Here is a 19,551-nt window from a genome sequence, read left to right as displayed (position 1 = left end):
AAAAAATAAATAAATAGACTAATTAGTCTACGAGATCTTATCTCCTAATTAGTCTATTTATTTATTTTTGGGTGAATGCAATGCGCTTCAGAATCAGAATCAGAATTATTTTAATTGCCAAGTATATTCGCACATACAGGAAATGTACTTGGTGTGGTTGGTGCATAGGACTTAAAAATACAAACAATATAATAAAAACAACAACAATGTAATAAACACTCTATAAGCAGAACACTGTTGTGATTTATTTCAAATCACCTTCAAACTTATTGAAACTTTGTTGAAAATCAAAGACCTACTCAATAACCTACTCAATCCAAAAATATTGCAATGCAAATATTGTAGTTACATTTTTCGGAATAAAAGTCCGAACATTGACTTCCTTCTCCCTTTCACCAGCTGCCGTTACATATAGAATTTTAAAAAATCATTTTACTCAAACACATACCTATAAATAGTCAAAACAGAGAAACTGATAATTCTGCAGTGGTCTCTTAATTGTTTTTCCAGAGCTGTACATAGTTCCTACTACATTGTCTGTGTATTAAATCTGTCCCACTGTGCGTTCCGTAGTTGTGTCCTTGAAGTGACTGAAGCAGCATGACCAACGCGAACACGGTCACCATGGAAGCGGACATGAGATATGCTGAGTACACCCCCAAATCAAACGTGAGGAGCGAAACAGAAATTGACAAACGATTTGTAAGTATATTATACTATATTGGTCATTATTGTTTATGTTGGTAGGCAGCTGGTCCCGTAATATGGATGATAATAGCATAGCATAGCTAAGTGCAGCTAGCTGGTTACTGTACGTAGGTAGCTAACACGTTGGACAGCTAAGCTATGCCCCCTCCTGCCTGAAAGGTGCTATTTCACTCAATTAATGTTCAATAAAGAGTATTATTGTTCTTCGTAAAACTTAGTTTACTTGGTCACATTGATATGACATTGCTACACTAAGTATGCCGATATGCTGTTAGTTAGTTGGCAAGCTATCTATGTAGCCACGGTCTGCAATGAATGAATGAGTGAATTATTTAATGCAACTTAACTTGTTGATGCTGTTGTGCTAGCGTATGAATGAATGAATGAATGGTCTTTATTGTCATTAATACAGTACAGGTACCATACAACGACATTTGGGAGGGGGGTCTCCCCTGGTGCTAGAAAAAAATAACTAAAAACAAGAAGGGAAAAGAGCTGGTTTACATAAATAAAGGCTAGTATGTACACTATCCACTATACTATACTATGATGTTGTGCTAATGTGTTTACAGGGTGGGACTCTGATAGCGGTGGGACTTGGTGTCGCGGCCGCAGCCTTTGCAGGTCAGGAGCTAACTGGCTTGAAGCATCCACACATTACACACATGTTTTCCATTGACAACTGTTGTACTATGAGTGTGTTGTCTCACGACAAGAACACTTGACTTTCTAGCTAGCTAGACTGTGTAGTCTACTAGTCTAGTTAGGTCGCTTTGTTCATCAGCTTGCTGTCCATGGTTCTGAATGTCACCAGTCCATAAAGGGGATGAACTCTGTAGCTGAACTTGACCTTTTGGTTTGTATTCTTCGTTTAGGTCTCAGGCAATTAGTGCTGCTCCTAGGCGTAGGCAACAGCACGGTGCTATATATATATATGCACACTTTATTAGGAACACCTGTTAACAGTCCAAGTTGCAAGCTGGTGGAGGTGGTGTAATGGTGTGGGGAATGTTTTCTTGGGCCTGTTAAATCCAATCAATCATCGCTTGAATGCCACAGACTATTGTTGCTGACCATGTGCATCCCTTCATGGACACAATGTACCCATCTTCTAATGGCTACTTTCAGCATGATAATGCACCATGTTACAAAGCAAAATTAATCTCAAACTGGTTTCATGAACATGACAATGAGTTCTGTACTCTTCAGTGGCCTTCCCAGTCACCGGATCTGTATCCAATGGAACACCTTTCAGATGCGGTAGAACAGGAGATTCATAGCTTGAAAGCACCTGCAGGAATTGCGTGATGCAATCCTGTCATCATGGACCAGAATCTCAAAGGAATGTTTCCAACATCTTGTGGAATCTATGCCACAAAGGATTACTTCTAGATTTCATTGTGTCTTCTTGGCTGCAGCTTGATCTTAGAGAACTAATGTCTTTTGACACAAGCAGGTCAGAAACATCTGTCTTCTATCTTACTTTGTCATTGGCCAGAAAATGCCATTGCCAGTACTAGGCCTTTATTATGATGAAGTGTTCTTGTCAGGTTATCTTGACGAGCAACAATGACTGGGCCTTATGCCAGTGGTTTCCAAACTTATTTTGGCAGAGACCCACCTGAAGCCTTTTAAAATGTCTTGAGACCATCCAGATACATAAAACAATGTTTCTTAGCCACAGCGTTTACCTGTAAGGAATTGGCTGCACCCCACTAGTGTGTCCAGACCCCTGGACCACCAGTTAGGAAACACTGCTCTATGATGGAAAAGAAATGCTGTCAGAGCTTCATAGTACTAATACATCGCACTAGCCAGGTCTGCATACAAGTGGGGAAAGAGATGAGAGCTCAGTGATTTTCCATCTCTCTGATATTATTATTATTATTATCATCATCAATACATTTGCTTGTATTGTGTTTTTGGCAGGTGTTCTATTCCTCCTATTCTCCCCTCCATCTTCCCTCGACCTCTCGTTCTCCCTTTCCTAAACCCTTTCCTCTCTGTAGGCCTAGGTGCCTGCAGGCTTACAGTGAGTTCGCTGGTTACAGTTTTGGTTGCTTTTGAGGAAGAGAACAAGCCTAAGTTCTCTCTCAGTATGTGGAAAAAGGAGTGGGCTCTGTGTGTGTGTGTGTGTGTGTGTGTGTGTGTGTGTGTGTGTGTGTGTGTGTGTGTGTGTGTGTGTGTGTGTGTGTGTGTGTGTGTGTGTGTGTGTGTGTGTGTGTGTGTGTGTGTGTGTGTGTGTGTGTGTGTGTGTGTGTGTGTGTGTGTGTGTGTGTGTGTGCGCGTGTGTGTGTGTGTGTGTGTGTGTGTGTGTGTGTGTGTGTGTGTGTGTGTGTGTGTGTGTGTGTGTGCGTGTGTGTGTGTGTGTGTGGTCCCCTCCCTCCCTCCACTCTGGTCAGGGCTGTAAACTTTGGGCTTTCATGAAAACAACAATCTCACATCTGGACAAGCAAAACATCTGAAAATGTGTCAATCAGCAAGTGATAAATAATCTTCACATAAACTTCAATTATTCCCAAAGCCTGTTTTATGATACAAGATTGAGTGTTTTTCCCTGGAAAATCACTTCCTCCTGAGGGGTTTTGTGCTAGCCGGCGGTCTTTGGTCTTCAGGTTATTGGTTGTGGCTGTTAGTCGAGTACATAAACACAGAATGCTTGGCAGGATCGCAGTGCTGACTAGCTTAGTGTTGGTTTGGACCAGACCGCAGCTTATGGCAGCTAACCAACACAATCACTGACCCAGTACACACTGAAAAACAAATACTATCTGACACATACAGTATTACATGGGACATACTACAGTGGTTTAACCACTGGTTTTGCCCGGGGGGGTATTCCATCAATGTTGCTAAAGGACAATCCAGCCTTATTTTTTATTTAATTTTTTAAACAAAGTTTTTATTCAAAGAGTATATACACAATGATACACGGAATAGCATATACAAATATCACAGATGACTATTTATTTTTTTTCCTTAACATGAATATCTAATAAACCCCTCCCTCCCTCCCCCCACCCAAATAATAATTTAAAAAAAAATGTAGATCTGTGTTACAAAAGTTAGGCTGTGTGACCCTATATAAATGAAAAAACTCAATCAACTGCAATCAACAAGTACCCCACAATAAATTCCCTATCCCCCTCCCACGACACCCTCAAACCAGGGTTTCCGTTAGAAAAATTTGCCGTCGGACATCGTGTCCGGGAAGAATTCGATTTACCGGACAAACGTGATATATTCCGGTCATCATATTAAAATATAATAAAAAAAAAAATTTTCAAAATCATATTTCTTTTTTTCAAATCTAATATAGCTGTTTGTCGCGGTGATTACTGTTGTGTAGCGGCCTATATATGACATTTAATGTCTATTTCTCATCCGATACGATTAGATGCGAGCTATATAATATATAATAATATAACATGATTTGACGCATGCGCGCTATGCCATGCGTCAAATCCAGCGCTGAACGGGCGCCTCACTGGGAACTGAACAGACAGCATCGATCAATGAACGGACTCCACATTACGTTAACTGAAGTTTGTTAAATTGTTTGGGATTAATGTGAGTTTTCTATTTTCTCTTTCCAGTTTTACCCTTTTTTTTAAATCAATAAAACAACGTCATTTCTATAACCAGGTCTCGCTGGTTGGGAAGGCATTTCGTTTAGCTCGGGAGTATGACAATGGGGAGAACATAACTGTTTATTGAGAAACAATTGATAGGCAGTCTGGGATACGTATATAAAGAAATACCACAATGTCTAGATGTATAACATTTTATTGAACAGTAACAGTGCAAGCATGTAGGCTTCTGGCGTGACATGGCTAGCCTAATTTCCGTTCATATGCCTTTTATCAGATAAAATAAAATAGAATAAAACTCTTTGAAAATAAATAGGCTTTAAATTAACTTGCAATGCGTATAGGCTAATTTCCGTTCGATGTTACAGCCTAGGCTATGCCTTTTCTCAGATAGATAGGGGATAGCCCTGTAAGCTCATACGGGTCTGTATGTCTTCCTGAAGACCGGCTGTTAGATCATATCGCTGAAGTTTGTCTCCATCTTAGTGTAAATGTTGTCCGTTTTGTTTGTTATCCTTGTTATTGTGCGATAAAGTTAAAGCGCTCCGCTTCGGGACACCATTTTCAGCTGAGCACCAAACACACACACAACACTGCCCGAGAGAGAAGGACCCGCCCCCTTTAGTTAGCCTATAGGCTAACTAAAGGGGGCGGGTCCTTTATAGGCTAACTAAAGGGGGCGGGTCCTTCTCTCTTGGGCAGTGTTGTGTGTGTGTGTTTGGTGCTCAGCTGAAAATGGTTAGAGGGAATTATTTTCACCGGACATTTATGTCCGACGAGTTTTCAACTTGTCGGACTTCCACTAATTTTACCAGACAAAGACCGGTAATTACCGGTTAACGGAAACCCTGCCTCAAACATAACTTCAGTCAGGAGATAATGATTCTAATGTATCTATAAATGAAATTAACGGTTGCTGATGTGTGTAAAATTTATCAGAGGATCCTCAAAAAAAAAAATCCAAATTTAAGAAGGACAGCACATCACTTTGCAATCCATCCTTACTTTGTGAACTCTCCCGAGACTTATCAAATTAAGCCTGGATTTTCCTTTAGCGACTTTGATGGAATACCCCCACTGGACTACTACGGCCACCAATGGACTGTATTGACATTGGTCAATGGACCAGTAGCACATTCTCATTCAACCCTGTTCACTATGACCGTATTGTGCTCATAATCTGTGTTCCTTTGTCAGGTCGTTATGCATTCCAGCTCTGGAAGCCTCTTGGACAAGTCTTCTCAGAGACAGTCAGGAAGATGCCCACTGCAGTAAGTAACTCACTGACTCGAATTGTTTGATTGTTTGTTTTTGATTGATGGTGGAGCACTTTCCTGTCTGTCTGTCTGGGGGGTAGACTCATGGCGCCATTTCTCCGTTACACCTTAGTTGCGGTTCGGCTCCATGCTCGCACACCCAGGTTGGGGCAGGGGTTAGGTTGAGGATGACTCATAGCCCTACAATCACCCCCATGCTGTCCTTACTTGCCTCTCCACCCCCCCCAGCGTCTTTCACCCTTCTGATGCTCTCCCTCACGTCTACCTTGGCCTTCCTTCTTCCCCCTCTCCGACCCAGCTAACATGGCAGACCTCTACCTGACCCTGCAGGTCGTGTTGTGTGTTCAGGGTTTTAGTTGGAGTCTCTCAAAGACACTGACAGACAAGACTGCAGGTCCTATGACTCACTGTGTGTGTTTGTTTGTGTGTGTATGTGGTGGTCTTTGTGGGAGAGAGATGGCTGTCATTCCTGGTGTGCGTGTGAGTGAGACATTGCCTGACGTGGGTTTCATGAGAGATCAGACCTCATACGATATGTATGTATCTCTGGCATAAGTGAGACATTGTTGAATGCTTACCATCCTCTCACCAGACACGTCTGTCAAGCACACTTATTTATATCCTCTGCATCACAGAAACATTTCCACCCAAAAGGGGACTCCCTTTTATATTTGTGTAGGGCATGTTTTCACATGCCACAATTGATGTAATTGATGTAGTGCCCTGACATAGGGGGACTATGTATGAAAAGTGTTGTCATGTCAAAATGATGTACACAAATGTCATCAAATACAATCTGAGAATCTATACTTTAACCTCATCATAACTGTAAATAAAATGTGTGTGTGTGTGTGTTCCCGCGGATCAAGTAGATTAGCGGTATTAACATATTTTCCCTCCCTCCTCTCTCTAGGCCTTCTCACCATATTACAAAGGAGGGTTTGATCAGAAGATGACTAAACGAGAAGCCAGTCTCATCCTTGGAATCGGGTAAGAGGGCTGAACTAATTGGGATGTGTCATTTTAACAGTGCGTAGGATTTATTTCACTCGGTCCTTTTGATGGCTTTCTATGAGTCACCCTTCTGTAACCCTACTTTAATTTATTAGTCTCTCCACTCCATGTCTTTCAGCAGGACTTAATAATCAGAGAGCAGAGGAAGAGCGAGAGGAGTCAGGAACACCACTGAATAGTTTAGTGGTCAGGCCTGGAACACTGGGTCCAGCATAGCTGCCCACAGAATTTATTAGCATAATCATGATATAGTTATTAGGAGAGGCTTCTATCTAAAGTTACTTTTATAAACACATATTCGCTATATAACACCCACTCTCCAGCCAACTGGGCCCTCAGAACCGTGAGTAACCCTGGAAGTTACTGCTCCTCGGGAAGCAGTGTTTATACAGCTACTCTCAATTCCGCCGGTGGCCACTAGATGGGGCTGTGGTCCTTCTCTGAAGCTGTGTGTCTCTGCATGTCTTATGTTATGTGTTCCTGAATGTGATTTAGAAAGCGTGTGATTTAAGTTGTGTTACCTAAGGAGTTCTTACGAGTCATAGTTTGTGTCTGAGCGGCACCGTTTTGGGGGTGCATTTTTATACAGAAGTGTTTCATTGTAGATCCAAAATGAAGTGTGTATGTCTGTTTTCAGGCCGACCAGCAACAAGGCAAAGGTACGAGATGCCCATCGGAGGATTATGGTCCTTAACCACCCAGATAAAGGTGAGTTTATCCTCTCCTCTCTACTTTCTGTTGAAGTTTTATCAGTTTGAACATGATGTGAGGTGGAAGAAGGAACAAAGATTAGAGTTCTGAAGGGTTGTTGAATGGTCCGCTCTGACATGGTAGCTCGAGTCCTCTGTTGTTGAACCACCCAGGAACTCCCTCAACAGGACGTAAATTGAAGCCCTGAACAGGGGGTTTATGGTAGCGTCAGGCCCATTCCTGCTGGCTGGTGCATTCACCCCCCTCTCCACTCCACTCCTCTCTTCTCCTTTGCTCAAGGTTAATGGCCTCCCTCAGTCTCCCTCTCCTGAGAGTTGTACACACACACACACACACACACACACACACACACACACACACACACACACACACAGTGCCACTGTGTTTTTCCCTCTCCTGAGAGGTGTACACACACACACACACACACACACACACACACACACACACACACACACACACACACACAGTACCACTGTGTTTTTCCCTCTCCTGAGAGGTGTACACACAAACACACAGGGTAGTCTTACTCACTGTGAAATGAGAAATGGCCTATGGGATTCCTATCTGACTCTGGGTAATAAGAAAGAGGCGGCTGAGAGGTGACTAAGAGGGGGGGGAGCAGGTAGAGAGAGAGAGAGAGGGAGGGAGAGAGAGAGAGACGAAGGGAGGGAAATAGAGAGGGTTTTGAGGTATGGACCCACGGGTGAAAAGCTCGCAAAGCATTTATTGTCCAAAACCATGAGGCACCAGTCACAGGAAGGGTGTGGTGAGAGTGCAGTTTTGCCTGTTCTTCTCCTTCCTCTCTCTCTCTGCCCCACTCTATCTCTCCCTCCATTTTTCATTAGCTTTTCTTTTAAGATAGCTTTCCTTTTCTCTTAAATCTCCCTCTTGTGTCAAGTCATCTGATGCGCCCTGTTACCTATAGCCTTCCTAATGTAGGCACATCCATCAACAATGTCACATACAGACACGGCATGTATTTGTTTCTTAAATGATTGCAGAGTATTCCTCCATATATTCTCTGTGTGTTTGTCAGTACTGATCTTATCTTAAATACCTACATGACAGATGTATTGCTTGGATTTATTCCACTGTCCTATCATGTTACATGTCATGCTACCAGCATCCCTTATCAGCATACCGTATCTACTGAAATGTACCCTCTGGTAGCCCATAGCTGGACTCAGTCCTTGAATCTGTCTGTCCGTGTGTCTGTCTACCCAGCTCTGCATCTGTCTACCCAGCTCTGCATGTCAAAAAAAAAATCCTGCAGTCTGAACAGGCAAAAAACAAATGGAATTGGATCTATTCAGACCAGACATTGGTTTGAGATCTGATGGAAATGGGATGTGATTAGTGTCTGAAAGGACTAACTTATGAGTTAGAGCAACTTCTGAGTTCCCACTATCTAGTTAGAGCAAGCAGGAGCGCCACCACCTACACTCCATAGGGTTCCATCGGTGCTATGACAACTAGCATAGCCATGTCATCTTAAAGCTACACCATAGAGCATGCACACCTAGAGTCCCAACTCTCCTTTTACTTCCTGAAATGCAACCAAGACCCTGAAGCAGACCAGAATGGCCACTCCCCCCCTTTTTGCCTCATTGAGGACATGGAAACTACTGCCTAGTCACCAAATGGTCCCTATACACTTGTTGTTTTTTATGGACAAAATCTAAGAGCACAACCTAACTTTCAGGCTATTTTACAAGTAGCGGAACAAGCATCCAAGAGAAAGGATTTTCTGGCCAGCTGGACTAAGCTAGTTTTTGTCCTTATTACCAAGATTTTTTTTTTGATTTGTTAAATAGTCATGACTTGTTTGAGCATTAATAAAGTATGAACAAAGTCTTTCTCTCTGCCCTCTAGCAATGGTTTGGGTATACCTCCCACTTGGCCTGTGTTTGTATGCATGGGGAAAATGCAGGGTTTCACCAACCATGTGCGTGCGCCAGCACATACTTTGTCAGGTTCTTGCTCTCTGCTTTTGAACAGTTCCTCATTTATAACACTGAACACACACACACACACACACACAGGCCATGCTTTCTGTGCTCCCAAATGCTGTCTCTCATTAATTACCTGAAACACTGCACTCTGAAAGGGCAGTACACAAACGTGACAGAAAATATTTTGTAGAGGTACTTTATCTTCGCACACATACACACACACACACACACACACACACACACACACACATATATACCTCTGCCCTCAGGCTTATCTAATGGTGTTCTTCAGCAGACTCTGCCAGGATGCTCAGTTCATTGACCCTGTGTGTTAAGGAGACTACTCAGCCTCAGGTCTGTGTCTCACACACACACACACACACGCACGCACGCACGCACACGCACGCACGCACACGCACGCACACTTACTAGACCTCTCCCCGTCAGGCTTACCTGGCTGCATCTGTCTATAGAATAAGGCGTCTCCGTCTGGATGGCCCAATCTACATAGTTTCCGTACAGCTCCGTAAGTGCACTACCCTGCAACTACGTGTATAGGTCCATCACCTCCAGAGCCAGACAGCCCTAGCACATCTGCATACAGCGTGTCCAAGTCTCACCGCGCCTGCCCTCCCTCATTACCATCTGGCCTTGACAGTAGCCTTTGTATCAGCTCCCTGCCTCGCCTCCGCTCCATAGTAATTATTGGGCATGGGGTGTTAATGCAGGCAGGCAAAGCGGCAGTGGATTGAGATTGAGTGTGACCACGGTACTGAGGTCAGCTAATGACTGAGACTTCTGCGTGCGTGTGTCAGTCACACTTGAGTGAACTTTATCCGTCCACAGGATGTAAATGGGGTTTTTAGAGACGTGCGTGCATGAATGTATGGATGGATAGATAGATAGATGCTTTTAGATAACAGCTTGCATATGATTTGTAGGTTGTGTGTGTTTCATATTTCTCACCTGGAATGAATAAAGAGTGAGTGGAGCTGGGTGAATAGTGAGAGGGGAAGGATGAAACAGGAACAAGTTGATGAAGGAAACCTTTTGTCTTCCTGGCAGGTGGATCTCCTTATATGGCAGCCAAGATCAACGAAGCCAAAGACATGCTGGACAAAGACTTGCGCCACTGACCTGGACAACCTACCCTTCAGACGTGAACTCCAGAGCCCTTCACCCCAGCCCTAGGGACCCCGGGGCCTCCTCTCCCCTCCTGACCCAGACCCATCTCTGGACCCCAGGCCTCCGTCCAACTACAACACCCATCTCCCATTCCATCTCTCGCCCCCAGGCCTCTACTCAAACTCTACTCCCTCTCCCCCTCCTCCTACCTCCAGCAGTAGGTCTATAGGGCATCGGCCTAATGCATTCACTGCAGATTCATGTATTCAACATGTTTTCATGTTGAAGGCCACTTATAGGTTATAGGGTTACCAACATCCAAAAGAGTACCCAACTATTATGTTGAAAATATGCGGTACCATAGAGTAACCATGGCGACGTTTTCTCTGTTACTTCATCATTCCCCGATGTGGTCAAGAGTCAGACTATGTACACTGCTGTTGAAATTAACTCTGACATGAATGGCTAGAACGTATGACTCAGCATAGAGAGAGAGAGAGAAAAGAATGAGTGTGTGTGTGTGTGTGTGTGTGCGCGCATGTATTTGTTAGTAATTTATCAAAGTTTGCTGAATAAAGCATTTTATGTACCGGGAATCAATGAGTCATTGTGTTTGTCCATGATTAGTCCCTTCTCCCAGTGCTGCTGATGTTGCAACACCACGGCGGTGCCAGTGCGTCCGTTTCCCTCTCACAACAAGAACTCGGTCTCTAACAGGCGGAAAGAGCCGACACTTTTCATGTCTTCTCAACAAAGAATCATTCATGTTCCATTCAAGATATTTCCGTCTTAATGTTCTTTAACTTCAGGGTTAGGGGTTAACCGTCCTCTCGTCGCCGTGGAGACAGAATGAGAAGGATGTATTGTGTAATACTGGAGAGAACATTGAGGGTGACCGTGTTTTTAGACTTTTGTACTGTGAGTGTTCCATGGCCTGCCGCCGGGTCATGTGACCTGTCTCACGTGCCTTAGCCACGGACCGTTAAGAGAAGTTGTGTATGTAAGTTTCTCTGAGAAATGAATTTTTGCGTCTGATATAACAGTGAACCATATTCAATCTCACAGGTCAATATGCAAAGATGAGAGGATGATTTATCAAGGCGCATGATGAAATATCTGTGAAAGTGGAGACACGCTTTTTTTGATGCCGTAGAATTAAATGGTGACTTGAATAATTTGTTATCAAGAACCAGGGCTAGATCGCCCTCCTGATGAGAGATTTTATTTGTTAATTATTTATTTGTATATCTTCACACATTGTGTGTATCTCAGCCCTGGCTTGTTGATTGTCTCCTAAATGTGCTGTGCTGTTGTGAAGGTATTGATTGTTATGTACAGGGTAGGTCAGGGCTCAGTGCTTGGCAGAGGCCTGCTCTTCCTTCTCTCCCTCCTGTGGATGCTGCTATTTTGAGACACTCCTCTCGCTGTGAGCCCACATGGCAGTCTCCCCGTCCCCCCCTCTGTCCCCCTCCTCCACGCTACTGCAGCCTTCCCCCACCTCCATGGTACTGTAGCCTACATGTAAAAAAGGACTGCTTTTAGAGCGACAGAAAAGGTTTTGCTTAGCTGAACCTCATGCTGACCCAAATGGCTGGGATGTTGTAGAGAAAGAAGAAATTGCATACTTTCACCCACACCTCATGAAATCTCTGCTTTCTCCCCATAAATATGCAGGACTTTAGTGAGCCTATTTTGATAACACTGAACCAGTATATTGCTTTTCTTATACCCTACCATAGGATTCCAGAGTTCTAATATTTCTAATATTCGAAAGAATGGTTTGGGCGGTAAAGTGGAAGCAGACAGACAGACAGACAGAGACAAACAGACAAGCAGACAGACAAGCAGACAGACAGACAAGCAAACAGACAGACATACAGACAGACAGACAGACAAGCAAACAGACAGGCATACAGACATACAGACAGAGACAAACAGACAAGCAGACAGACATGCAGACAGACCGGCAGGCAGACAGACATGCAGACATACAGACAAGCAGACAGACAAGCAAACAGACAGACATACAGACAGGCAGACAGACAGACAAACAGTCAGACAGACAAGCAGACAGACCGGCAGGCAGGCAGACATGCAGACAAGCAGACAGACAGGCAGACAGACAGGCAGACAGACAGGCAGACAGACAAGCAGGCAGACAGACAGACAGACAAGCAGACAGACAGACAGACAGACAGACAGGCAGGCAGGCAGACAGGCAGACAGGCAGGAAGGCAGACAGCATGACAGAATGACTGACAGACAGGGCTTTGATCTGTCCCCTCCCCTCTGTGACCCTCCATCACGCAAGAGGAGTGGAGACACCTGTGATGACCTCCATGTGTGTTTAGAAGAACCAGTCTCCATTGGGTCCAGTCTGGATCTAAGCGCTGTCAGCAGCAAGCTAGCATAAAGTTAAACCACATGGCAACAGTAACCAGCAGGCCGATTCAATGTGTTCCAACTGTTCCCAACTAGGAAAGATACACTGAGAGGAATGATAATACGATTTATAATAGAATGTGTGGAAGGACAAAATATTGAATGTAGTTGCTCTGGATTAAACGAGTTTCATGATGGATGTTGTGTTAGATGACATTTATCTTTTAATGTTTTAATGAGGAACAGTCCCATGCTTTAACGATGAGGTACTCGAGGCTAGATGAGTTGGCTAAAGCAGAGATTTGTTGTTCACTGCTAGGATAATGAAGACAACACAGAGGAACATTGCCTAGTATGTACTGTACTGCAGGCTAGAGTTGTAGGCCAAAGCAGAGATATGTTGGTTTCTGCAGTGATAATGATGACAAAACAGAAGAACAACCATTCTGTTTCCCTTCAAAGGAATGACTGACTGACTGGTCTGAGGTTGCTAAGCAACTGTTATTCAGCATGCTGTTGTTATTTTATGTTATACAATGTCAAAATGTACTTGTCGTGCACCGATTGCTCCCTGGCAATTGTGTACTACATGGTTCAGGATTTCTGAAGGACAGAAATACCTTATCTCTTTTTGATCTGTAATGTCGAGGATCATATTACAGACTCGTGGGAAATGTTCACAAGAGGCATAGTGCTGTTGCATTGTGAATTATTTGCATTATTGATGTCATGTTGCAAAACGATCATCGCCTAATAGGGGAACAATGGAAGTTGTTCATATAGAAACGCACAGCCGCTGTATCGTATCTTCTTATCACCTCATCTCCTGACACTCAACCAAAAACATAACACAAACACTCTCTCTCTCCCACAGAGGAAATACTCCCTCCCCAACTCTACTCCTCAGCTGCTTTTGGTTTCTCCTCTGACCTGTCAGGACTCCGCTCCTAAATCTTACATCACCCCCTTCCCTCCGCTTTGCTGTCAGAAACGCAGGCCTAGGAGCTCTGTTCAGATATATAGCCAGCCAAAGAAGTTACAATGTTACTGGTAAATATGAATATAAGCTGCTCTGCGTGGTTGGGCGTCTGGCATTTGTACTTAGAGGCTGGGATGGCAGCCATGATGGTGAGATATTGACGTGTGTGTGTGTGTGTGTGTGTGTGCGTGTGTGTGTTGGCTGGGGTGTGGGGGGGGGGGGGGGCGCTAGGGATCAGATCTGTCTGATGAGAAACAGAAATGTGAGGGAGAGGAGGAGCAGCACACCCTGGTGAGAGCCACAGATAAACAGATTATTATACTAGGCTAGCGTAAGGTTAGGATTAGGTAGTGTAATCTGAGATACACTATGTGGTTACATGTATGTTCAGGTATCCACTGCCAACAGGGCCTGGGTAAGGTCCAACATCAGGTGCCTGTACCACAGCACCACAACCACCTAAGCACTTCACCTAAGTTTGGGTCACATACTACATCTATACTGTTAGTATTAGAGGATGTCTGTTTTATTCACGTTCAAATACACAGCAGTATGCCAATTTCTCACATAGAAATGGCATAATTAAGGACTTCAAAAAAGAGCCATGACATTGGAGAGTCAGTGAAACAGGTGGAATGAGAAATGTCTCAACCCTGTAAACAAAGGCCCACAAAGGACCAGAGCTAATTGCGGCTGTCAACAGACGTCATTAGGACACAGCGCAGCTAATGCTGCTCCACTCCCACTCCTGTTCCTACACCTCTCATTTATAGAGGCGACTGGCTGCCATGGCTCTCATCTATACACACACACACACACACACACACACACACACACACACACACACACACACACACACATGCTCACGCACACACACACACACACACGCGCACTCAGTCACACACACACACACACACACACACACACACACACACACACACACACACACACAGGCATGCATGCACACACAAACACACATAGACCCCATGCATCAGTGCTGCATTCTATAGAAGTGACAGATTTCTTGGCTGAGAGGCAGCTTGGCAGCCAAGCTGATTTCATGCAGCTCTGAGACATTTAAAATGTAGGAAACGAAGGTTGTAAATAAACAGCATGTCACCACACCAGCATGTCGTCCCAAATGATGTAATATTGCACATGTTAGGCATTATCTTCCATCATTAATTCCTATTGTTCACTTGGTTCTGTAGAATAGATGAGTGAGAAAAACAGATGCACATGAGGCATAGTAGAACTGGCACTGAGAGACAGAGTGGTAGAAAGGAGGAGAGGGTTAGCTGCTTTCTGAAGACGGATTGTGGAATAAAGGCTATGACAGGCCCTTGATCTACACTTGTAAATATTATTCTGCTGTTTGTAAGAGTCCACGCATCCTTCTACTACCATCCATCACCATCCCACTCACGCCTGCACTCCAGGACGGAAGGATGGCATAAATAAACAACATGAAAACAGAAACAATAAGCACATGCATCATGGGCCACGGCCTGCCCGCCTGTGTACAAACACCACAGCGACACGACCAAACACACTTTTCCACAGTGTCAGGAGGACCAGGGGCAGAGTGAACGTTTTGGAACAGGAAAATCAAACATTCATGTGAGCAGTGCTGCATGTGCCGTTTCAGCAGCGCCACTTCTGCTCTCCTGCGCTGTGTTCCGTAGTTCTGTTGTGTGATTACGCCTGTTCACTATTCTAGAGGGTAAAAATAGGAACTCAGTGCTCCGTCTCGCGGACGTGGATGTGGTTCCCTTTCTGTTGCAGTCCCCAGGAGGGAGCAGCCACGTGCAGCGTTCTTCCTCCACATCCTCAGCCAAATATAGGCCTGTCGTAAAGGCCTCCTTATTGCTCTGCTATTGTTCATTTCATCTTATTTCTGACAATACTGTACTGTACTGTACTGTACACACACACACACACACACACACACACACACACACACACACACACACACACACACAGGTCATTCACAGATGTGCAGATCCAGCACAGATGTGACCAGGGCCGGACTTATGCATGGGCTACCCTGGGCTTGAGCCCAGGGGCCCCGGGCTACAAGGGGCCCCAAAATAAATCCAAATGTATGAATAAATATTTGCTCTTTGATTTTGAATTCATAAATTACGTTCAAATTGGAAAAAATTGTTTTGTCGCAGCGCAGGGCACGGAAATACAGCCCCCCCCCCCTCCCCCGCGGGCATGGAAATACAGCCCCTATCACTATTCCTACTGGACGCTCTGATGAATGACGTGTTTTAATTTGTTTAATTATACTGTATATTTAGGCCAATGGAGAGGTTTACATCGACGCGTCACGCGCAGGGCAGGGGCATCATCTTTGGTGGAGCGATTGTCAATGTCATGATCATGGCGGACAGGAGGAATTACGAGAGTGGAGCGCAAAAAAGAAAAAAGAAAAATGAAAAAGTGGAACGCGAAAGGGAGACACTGAGAAAAACTCCAAAACTTACTGGGTTTTTCAAACCAGTCGTAGATGCTTCATGAGTTCAGACACTCGCGCCCAGACACATACTGTAGCTGTCCAATACACACCTCACTTACATTTCGTCTCAGGCACCCACACACTCCCCCCACGTAGGCCCTGTTAGTGTAGGTTTGTTATTTTGTCTGTCTTTATTAAATAAACATGTTATTATTGTCACCCTTGTCTCTGTGTCCGTCTGTTCTGGGGTTCTGCCACATTTGACCGCTTGGTTCAGGCCTAACACTTGCTTTTTCTTCATGTGCTTTATGCCAATAACATACTCCATTGGGATACGTGTGTTTCTGGTCATAGGTTCTGGTTGGTGTAGTTGTAGCTTATCATTTTTAGTGTAGGTAGGGGCCCGAACAATGACTCAAGCCCAGGGGCCCCCACCCCCCTAAGTCCAGCCCTGGATGTGACCGTCAGTCACATATTACAGCCAATCAGAAGGCTGTATTTAACACCCAATCGGAAGGCTGTATTTAACAGCCAATCAGAGGGCTAGCCAACCATCCACAGTAACTGTCCTCATATTGATTCAATATACAACAAATGACACTATTCTTCATTAAACTCAACTTTCCTAGACAGATTAACAATCTAATTAATCAGCCGATGTAAACTAAAAACAATTGCTTTTTGAGGTTGAATGAACACATTTTCAATCAACTTCCATTAAGTAAAAAAGAAAACAATTATTACATTTCTTGAGGACATGATATTGACATGGTAAAATTAATCATGGCTAATGGCTGATAATGTGTAGATTAATGAAAGATCAGATTACTGTAATTCTAATCATGATTATAACGATTCAGAATAGTCAAATGGCAGTATCTGCAAATATGGCTACGTCACACGTCACACGTCACACGTCACATGTCACACGGGGTAGCCCTTTATTCATCCAAATGAATAAGCAGTGTAAAGGTTGCCTGGGTATTCAATAACGTCCACACATTTCAGTATGAACTATTACTTAAGAGTTCTTGATGTGCTAAAATAGTACTTAAATCAAGTATTCACATCGGGTTGCATTTCACCATGGCCAAAAGATAAATCAGTAAACAACATAAAAAAGAGGAGGAAAATATGGCAACTTAATTTATGTCCTCGTGCAGCTGTACATCCAGGACCGCTGGGGTGTAATATTGAGCAGATGAAAGCCGGGTCTAAAGTGGAATCATCTGGACCAGGGCTTTGGTGTGGGGAAACTCAACAGTGTCCGCGAGCCACATGGCCTGGTATGAATCAAATATGAGATATACATCACTAAAATGGGCTTCACCCATAATTCATCAGATTAGTGCAACCGGTGGCTCGTGTGGAAGAGTAATTGGATGAGAACGTTTGATTGAAAAGAAGGAGAACCAAAACAGTGGTCTCCCCTTTGGCCCACTTTTCACTCGGACGCTGGGGATTGGTCTGGACATGGAGGATCTAAACACCCCTCGTGCACTTCTGTCCTACTTAGTTGTTTACTTTCATAGTAGAGATTTATCTCCTGCCTCTCATAGTGCTCTCTGGTGCGCTCTCCTTGAACACACACATGCACCTCTTGTGTACACACATATGCACTCGCACGCATGCAATCACACACGCACGCACGCACACACACACACACACACACACACACACACACACACCGGGTCAGCACTATGATGAACCGTAGTAACCCATTTCTCTACGCCACCCAATGACAGGCCTATGACGTATTTATGAACATTCTATGCAGACTTTATGAACTCACACTGCAGTCTCCATGGCGATGGCAGATCAGCGGTCAAAGATCAGCGGTCAACATGCCTAGTCCAGGCCCATCACCATACATGCTTTCTTCACTGTTGCATCAGAAACAGTATCAAAGTGCATGTTGTGTGTGTGTACACCATGGTGTCAGGACAGGTTAAGGAGCATCACATACCACAGTGAGACAAGAGAGCAGCTACAGTTCACCTGCTCCTCCCTCCTCTTCATTCGCTATTAATGAGGTCTCATCCTTTTTCATCAGGGACATCCAACACCTATCACACTGTTTATCAGTTTATGATGTCTAGATCAAACATGAAACCAGTTCAGCAGGCTTATACGTCATCCAAAAAACTAGAAAGTATTTTCAGATGGAAAATTCAGATGTTATAATAATGTGCATTGATCTCTCTCGGTCTTTGGCTGTTGTCTTTGAGATTGTTTGTTGTGGGCTTTTATACCGGGCCAATGTTGCTATCTGTTGCAAGCTGTTTCATGGCCACACCATTCCATTCCACACCATTTCTTCAACGATGCTTGCAGAATTACCAGAACAGTTTGGATAAAAAGGTCTTTATTAGATTAGAAAAACATCATAATTTAAACAAGTAGTTACCAGAAGAATGCACAACACACACTGGCCAGTCTACAGGACATTGAAAGCCAGAGCAGAGATAGAGAGATGGTCTTCATTGACTTATCCAGAGAGGGGGGTGTAGGATACAGCTGATCTCCATGATGTCATATATACAAAGGTATATATCATGTATATGATCCATGTAGGCCACAATCAGTCCCAAACCATTGAAGGAGTCTGCCAAAGTCGGAGCGCTGATGCGGCGTGAAACCAGCATTTACAGCAAACACTCCCAAAACAGACTGTATGCGAGAGGTAACCAGGGTTACAGTAATAAATCTGTTTTAGAGTGTCTCCCGTCCATTCTATATTATTCCTGGTTCTCTCCTATCCTATAGGGAGGCAGCCCAGTGACAGACGAGATACACAACCAGTCCAGCCGTCTGGAGGGAGGGAGGGAGGGAGGGAGAGAGAGATAGACAGAGAAAGAGAGAGGGAGTCTCCAGTAGAATCCATCTGTCCTGATTCTCAACGCTGGGTTTAGTTACACTCCCTCTGTTACCGTGGCGAATGTCTGCACTGTGTGAGAGAGCAGACGACCCAATTCACGGCTCAGATTCATGGATTGACTGTAGTTCAGCTACAGCTGCAGTCCTGCAGTGGATCTCTCTTGGTAATATGAATGGTGGATCTCCCACTCTAAGACAATGGATACATCTCAGTGTCTAGAGATTTTTCATCATTGGGTATCTTGCACTTTGTCCAAAGCACTGTCTGTGCAGCACGCCCACACATACACACACACACACCACACACACACACACACACACACACACGCACACACGCACGCACGCACGCACACACACACACGCACACACACACACACACACACACACACACACACACACACACACACACACACAGTTTCACAGTCTGTGGCTCTGACACTCCTGACTGTCCTCAGTGTTCGTGGTGGGGCCT

General features: G+C 44.3%; 1 protein-coding gene across 1 annotated transcript; it reads left to right on the top strand.

The window, feature by feature from the left end:
* Nucleotides 1–595: 595 nt before the first annotated feature.
* dnajc15 (DnaJ (Hsp40) homolog, subfamily C, member 15) lies at nt 596–10,964 on the top strand. The gene is made up of 6 exons (XM_080537247.1): nt 596–702; nt 1,281–1,332; nt 5,496–5,569; nt 6,489–6,565; nt 7,227–7,297; nt 10,318–10,964. The coding sequence occupies exons 1-6, from the start codon at nt 601–603 to the stop codon at nt 10,386–10,388; spliced, it is 447 nt and encodes a 148-aa protein (XP_080393373.1). The 5' UTR covers nt 596–600; the 3' UTR covers nt 10,389–10,964.
* The last annotated feature ends 8,587 nt before the right edge of the window (nt 10,965–19,551 follow it).

The sequence above is a fragment of the Nansenia antarctica genome (genome assembly GCF_963989245.1).
Source record: "Nansenia antarctica genome assembly, chromosome: 7".
NCBI lineage: Eukaryota > Metazoa > Chordata > Actinopteri > Argentiniformes > Microstomatidae > Nansenia > Nansenia antarctica.
The sequence above is the reverse complement of the archived record's forward strand: the minus strand, read 5'-3'. Positions and strand labels throughout refer to the sequence as shown.

Bases quoted from the DNA above. Each gene is read 5' to 3' on its own strand.
- dnajc15 (XM_080537247.1), top strand. From the start codon at position 601: ATGACCAACGCGAACACGGTCACCATGGAAGCGGACATGAGATATGCT. The intron at 703-1,280 runs GTAAGTATATTA...ATGTGTTTACAG, and splicing joins CAGAAATTGACAAACGATTT to GGTGGGACTCTGATAGCGGT. The intron at 6,566-7,226 runs GTAAGAGGGCTG...GTCTGTTTTCAG, and splicing joins AGTCTCATCCTTGGAATCGG to GCCGACCAGCAACAAGGCAA.